The sequence below is a fragment of the Topomyia yanbarensis genome, chromosome 2, assembly GCF_030247195.1.
Source record: "Topomyia yanbarensis strain Yona2022 chromosome 2, ASM3024719v1, whole genome shotgun sequence".
NCBI lineage: Eukaryota > Metazoa > Arthropoda > Insecta > Diptera > Culicidae > Topomyia > Topomyia yanbarensis.
In genome coordinates, this window is record NC_080671.1 from 330,260,866 (window position 1) to 330,267,659 (window position 6,794).

Sequence of the window (6,794 nt, forward strand, 5' to 3'; positions counted from 1 at the left end):
AAAGATTGATACGTATAGTAGACATTGGTATTGGAGCGTGTTTGTGTGCTATTGGTTGGAAATTATCTGCCCGCCAGATGGCGCTTCGGAACAAATTTCTTTTTACTCCTATTTCGATAAAAGTCGCAGCGACGCACGACGGGTATTAGCTAGTTCATTATATCAAGACACAAATGCCAATGATTTTTTTTAATATATGATATAGAAATATTCCAAACAGAGGGACCATTCATAAATTATGTAACACTTTTAGGGGGAGAGGCTATGACAAAATGTGGCATGTTGTGACATATGGGGAACGAGGAATAATCTACGTAACATATTTTTTCTGAACAAAAACAATTTTTTAGGGAATTTGTTACGTAATAGCGGAGGGGGGATGAAGAAATCTGTGACAATTTGTTACATGCGAGGAGGGGGGAGCCAATTTTCGGCAATTTTTGCGTTAGGTAATCTATGAATTGTCCCACAGCTCTACATTTAAAAATGTAAGTAAATATTATATAAACATTTATACAATGTAATGTAATGTAATGTAATGCAATCGAATGGAATGATAAATAAATTAAACATCTAAAATATTGTATGAAACACAATGAAATAAAAAAAATAGAATTATGAAAATAAGAATAATGTTTATAACAAATACAATGTCTATTAAAAAATAATGTACGAAATGCATATAATGATACAAATATAACAATACAATCAGTCAGTATGAATGAAATAGTTACAATGGATGCACCTAATACGCCCAATGATAGTGTAAAAAAATTTGAAAACAACTATTAACTATTTTTATGATATGGGCTAATCGACATGTTTCCGAAATTGACATTTTTGCATTTTTTAATAGTTCTAGGTATTCCACATGGACTATCATTTGAGAAATTTGAAAAAAATAGATTTTTTGCTATTAGCAGTAAAAGTTGACCATGGAAGTAACCCCAGTACTAGCTGGCGTCCTAAAGGGCCACATGGTGTCTTATGGAAAATTGAGTTTTCTCGCGAGTAGTATTTCCATCCGGGTCAGCCGTGTAGTGCCATATCACTGGAATAACATTTCTTTTTCGTGCAATTTGCAAACAAATATTACGATAACAGTAGGAACACTAGGTCACAGCTCAACCAGTGCAGAGTGTCGAGTAAAATCGCCATCTTAGAGCGATCTCAACAAGAGAGCTTCTATTTTCAAAGAATGACTATCCAGCTCGTTCACCACGTTTGCGTAGCATGACTTACCCAGAAATGGACGAACAACCGATTTCCCGAGTTCTCTGAAAATGTAAACTGTTAACGTGATTACTTGCCTAAGAAACTTACATAAAAGCAACGAACCCACCCATCCCCCGAACCAGCGGTATCCCTCCATTTAAGGTGGTGAAATCTTGACGCAGCTGTATCCTTAAAAGCCCGCAGGTCTACCATTCACAAACTTAAACGAACCCCTGAAGCCCACCCTAGTTTGTAAAAACGCGCATTCGAATACTGTCGCCTCATAAATATTGGTCGGAAGGTTGTCGAAGAGCGGAAAACGCAGAAAAAAACGGTTTCTCCCTTGCAACCGACTGCGGTACTATCAATGATCCGCTAACCATCGCCAATCAGATTGAAAAGTACTTCCAGTCACTGTCATATGGTCAATCTTTCCCACTTCTCTCCGGACACCAGTCAAACATACAACCGAGCCTTCCCAGGTGCGGAATTCGCAGCAGCAATCACCTCTGGTCGAGGAAAATCAACAGGACAGGACGACATCAGTTACCCTATGCTGAGACACTTCCCGCCGGTCGGAAAGAGAGCACTCTTCAACAGTTTCAACGGAATCTTGGAGCGTTGCCCTTTCCCGGACTCCTGTCGAGAGACTTTAATGGTAACCATCCCCAAAAAGCCAAGTAATTTTTGCGCAATAAGTTTCATACTATGTTGCGTTTCGGCTTCGCCTCATCAGAAACCGACACTAACTTATTGTCGGAATAGATTAGCGCCGGCTTGACGCAAATCCCTTAAAACTAAAACACACTATGTGCACAGAGAACAGACATCCATGATCGAACAAAAATATTTAAAAAACGTGTGTAAACATTTGAATTAATATACGAAAAACACTAGCGCCTCCACACCAACCTATCCCAACTATCCGTCAAATCGATTCCGGAACCGGTTCGAAATCCTGGATGGATTCAGCATGGAATCTAGCTCAAAGAAAACAACCGATTCCGACTCTATCGGTTGACGTATTTGAGCTGGAATTCATCCTGGAAGTCCGAATCGGTTCCGGACTAGTTTGACTGGGTAGAGGAATAACTGCTGTCAATTCTGTCGCACTCAGCCACAAAAAAACATGACGACAGTAGCGCACCTGGTTTAGATATCCAAACTACCTTCGAAACTGTTAGAGATTTTACACAAGTTGAATGCTGAAGATGGACGTCTGTTCTCTGTGCTATGTGTTTCAATCGAACGACTGATCAAACGTGATGTCCCGTTCGAGCAGAAGTTCTGTTTATGCCGATGAGACACAGTGAAGCCGAAACTTGTCTTGGCTTAGCAGGCCTATGCGAAAGCATTATGCTATATTTCACCCTAAGGAGGAAAATTTGGTAAAACCCAAAATTTCTCACTAGGGTGAAAATTTGTTGGCAAAAACCAGTCTTTGTACAGGAGGGCACAAATCCTTATTTCATACTGTTGCGTTTCGGCTTCGCCTCATCAGAAACCGACACTAACTTATTGTCGGAATAGATTAGCGCCGGCTTGACGCAAATCCCTTAAAACTAAAACACACTATGTGTTTCAATCGAACGACTGATCAAACGTGATGTCCCGTTCGAGCAGAAGTTCTGTTTATGCCGATGAGACACAGTGAAGCCGAAACTTGTCTTAGCTTAGCAGGCCTATGCGAAAGCATTATGCTATACCTGCTAAGCCAAGACAAGTTTCGGCTTCACTGTGTCTCATCGGCATAAACAGAACTTCTGCTCGGGACATCACGTTTGATCAGTCGTTCGATTGAAACACATAGTGTGTCTTTGTTTTCAAGGGATTCGCTGAGCCCGGACATTATAACCGACATTATAACGGACTCCAAGAAGTCAGTGACATGCAACTTTGTAAACCACTGGAGGCACACGACCACCTTTCACCTAGAATCTTTCGTCGAAATGAGGAACAAACAATAGCAACAAACGCTGCCTCCTTTGAAACCCTATAACAACCTTCATAGAGCTATTATTGATTCTCGCTTCTACTATTTCCTTATAAAGGCGAATGACTATATATGGTTAAAGCCTGAAATAAATAGACACGGAGAACTGATTCATTTCAATTCTAACCAAAAAAGTAGTTGTTTTTTTTGTGTTCGCTAGTTGATATTTGGGCAAATGATGTCAGCCTCAGTCTGGATACAAATGTTTCAGCCTTGGCAAAAAACTTGAAAAGCTAACGTGGGTTAAAGCTTGTAATACTTGTCACAGATTGTAATGTAATGTTTGTTTCAGCATGGACACGAACGCATACACCGTTACACTACCGTTTCAGACACAAACAACTGAAATTCAACTAAACTTCTTGTTGATTTGAGCTAGTTCATCGTTAAATACAACATATTTCAAAATGATAACTAATTTTAATTGACGGTTGTGTTTACCGATCAACGGGAGAACTTATGAAATTTAATTGTTGACATACTCTGGAGGTCAGTTATCGTAAATTTAAAATTGAGTTATGGTGCTCATAATATTATCTTTTTTGGATTGTAATCTTAAAAGAGACGAAATGGCAAAATGCGTTTACAGATTGTTAGTAATTGAATAATGAATATAATTTTAGATGAAGGGATAATTTTTAATTCTATTCTATTTAATCAGCCAGCACTACAAAAAATCCCATTCCACATCTAGTAAGGCATCTCAAGATATGAAAAATAAATATTTTCATAATACTTTCAACCTTCAGTGGAATATATGCATTATAAAAAATATGTCAATGAAAGTCATTCCTTAATCTGAAATATCTTGATTGATGATAAACAAATTAAAACTGACAATGAGGTCAGTTGAATTTCTGTTGCTTGTGTACTGGTTCAAGTATTTGGGTCCAGACTAAAACAAACATATCAAGCTGAGACAACTACCTAAATTCATAACCGTTATAACCTGCGTGTATGAACCTAGTTGCTGTCTCAACTTCGATGTATTTCAATAAGGTGTGCATCTTGGTTAGTTTTCTGTCTTTTGGTATGATGTGCATCTTGAATCAAAATCAATAATAATTTTCAATAACTGTTATTTGAGAGTTTCGCAAAAATAAAAGAAAATTTAATTCAATATTTATTCAGAACAAAACTAGTATCAATTGTACAATTACAACATACAGCTATTAATCTCCATCACTATCTGATATATCATCCACTTCAAACACACTGGTATTATCCATATCACTCACTAAATCACTGCAACCGTTGGCCTTCCTTATCAAATCGCCCCACAAAAAGTGGCAATCACAGATAGGACAGCTGCCTTCTACGGGTACATACTGGCCCGGCTCCAAACAGCGACCAGCCAGGCATTCAATATGACTAGTGAATTTACAACTCGGACGAACACAACATACTACGAAATCGTTCCCATCCTTTCCGGAACGAATTAATTCGCTGCAAACCATACAATTGACGATCGATTGCTTCACGGAATCTGGTCCAATTATCGGCTCATCATCATTCTCCCCATCATCCAAAATGACTGTTATGTCACCATCTAAGGAATTCAACTGTGAAGCTTCTGATATACAAGCAGTTTCAATTCCTGCTCCTTTTTCTTCTGCGTTCATCACAATAAGGTCGTACTCATCCACATTAACATCGTAATCATAATCAACGGTATTTTGCTTACTTTTACTAACGCTCTTTACGACTTTGGCGTTTTTGTTGCCCTTCCCCGGTTGCTTGACATTGTTGGTCACTTTTCCATTTTTCAGCACTTTCTTCACACGGCCAAAACAAATCGGCATATGCATGGGAGGCGTCTTCCCGACCTGCAAAAATGAACCCACGGATGGGAACCAGAATGTAACCGTTTAGTGTTTTTGTCCCAGGCGAGCTGGGGTTAAATTAGAGACACTTTTACCTCAAACTCACGGTGATACTCATCCACCAACCAGCGAACCGTGAGTGGGAGTCGATTCCACGGGCCGATTCGTAGCATTTCGGTTAGAATGCGGAAGTTGTATTCAAAATTGGTTTCTTTGCGTTGCTTTTTCTGTAGCTCGGGGATCTGCTTCAGGCGTCTGGAAAGCTTTGGTTGCTGCCACGCCCACTCGAACTATTGGATGATATTGGATCTTGAACGCACGAGGACGTTACACGGATCTTGAACGCACGAGGACGTTACAAGAACTACTATTTGTGGTACTTACCCTTAAAGCTGATATATTGTTTGGAAAGCCATGAATTATCATTACCATGACCCTGAAAATGTAAAACTGATATACTATCGTTGTTCTTTCTATGGTGCCAAGAATAAGTTTCCAGATTCAAGGAAAATAACCCTTTTCCGTGAAATTATGGGGGGGGCATCTGGTGCAGTCGGTAAAAAATCGACTTCTTTTTTATTCGCCTAATTATTAGTATTGAACCTTTAGAGTGGAATCCAGCACTTTCGGTGGCTACGCTGAACATCTTTGGATTTAAACATCCATGCGCTCCTCGCGCGTGTTTGCTGTAACACATGCAGATTTCAATTTATCGGCAACTTTAATAGCATTTATCTTTAAATCGCATTTTTATAATTGGCGGACACTATAACTCAAAAACTATTCAACGGATTGACTTGATTTTTTTTATGAGAATCCATAATATGTGTAGCCAGTCGATATATCACGGAAATCCGAATAACAAAAATTTTTCCCATCATTTTGAAAAAAAAAGCGAAATATTGCATTAAAATATGAAATTTTACGGATTTTATGATACAATTTTCCGAAATTCAAACTTTTTTCTATTTTCTTTGGTCTATCAAGTAACTACAGGACCAAGCTCCATAAATCCTATAGAATTTCCTGTTTCAGACAATTTTATCTAGAGTTATCATGTCCACCGTGGCGCTCCTAGGCGTGGCAATGGTTGGATGTCTACTCTTGTAACGGCTCTGCGTCACTGAAAAAATTTTTTTTGCGCATAATGAATATATAAATCAATCTTTACATTACACAAGAGGTCCACTGTTGCCTTGATTTGTGTGCATCTCCCAACTTCATATTATACCCTTCATTTAAGGCTAGGTTAACGAAAATTGGTTCAGTCGAATGGCTTTAGTTCTGAAATATGCCCGGAACCGGAGACTAACGGAATTACCGGTAGTGGACAATACATTGAACATTATAACAGAACACAATTTTCGTAACATAGGGTGATGAGCCTATTTTGGCACCATTATGGAGAGGGTCGCACTATTTTTTGAACAACTTAAAAAGAAGCCATATTACCTATAACCTTTTTCAGAATAAAGTATCAGTGTACTGTTTCTTAAACATCTGTATAATGCTTATTTGGCAGAATTGTCTCAATTTTCAGCATAAATGAAAATAAATGTTCTATTCTGTGCATCTATTCCCACCTGAACGTTCCAATTATCGCCTCATGGGTGTGCCGATTTCCACCTCATCGAAAAACAATCTAGTTTAAACGCAATGCCTCATATTTCATTTGCGTCGATTCTAACTAGGTATCCAGATCATGGACGCCAACGCGTGATTTGTAAAACGAATTATTCTGCTTTTTTCAGCCGATCAAAACA

At 38.6% G+C, this 6,794-nt stretch overlaps 1 protein-coding gene across 1 annotated transcript in view; it reads right to left on the minus strand.

The window, feature by feature from the left end:
* Positions 1-4,318: 4,318 nt before the first annotated feature.
* Positions 4,319-6,794, minus strand: part of LOC131683890 (structure-specific endonuclease subunit SLX1 homolog) — a 6,958-nt gene continuing 4,482 nt past the window's right edge. Inside the window, exons 2-4 of the mRNA XM_058966269.1 lie at positions 5,416-5,467; positions 5,127-5,321; positions 4,319-5,034 (exon numbers count right to left, since the gene is read on the minus strand). Of these exons, the coding sequence (XP_058822252.1) occupies positions 4,381-5,034; positions 5,127-5,321; positions 5,416-5,467 (901 nt within the window). The 3' untranslated portion in view covers positions 4,319-4,380. The remainder of the gene's footprint in view (positions 5,035-5,126; positions 5,322-5,415; positions 5,468-6,794) is intronic.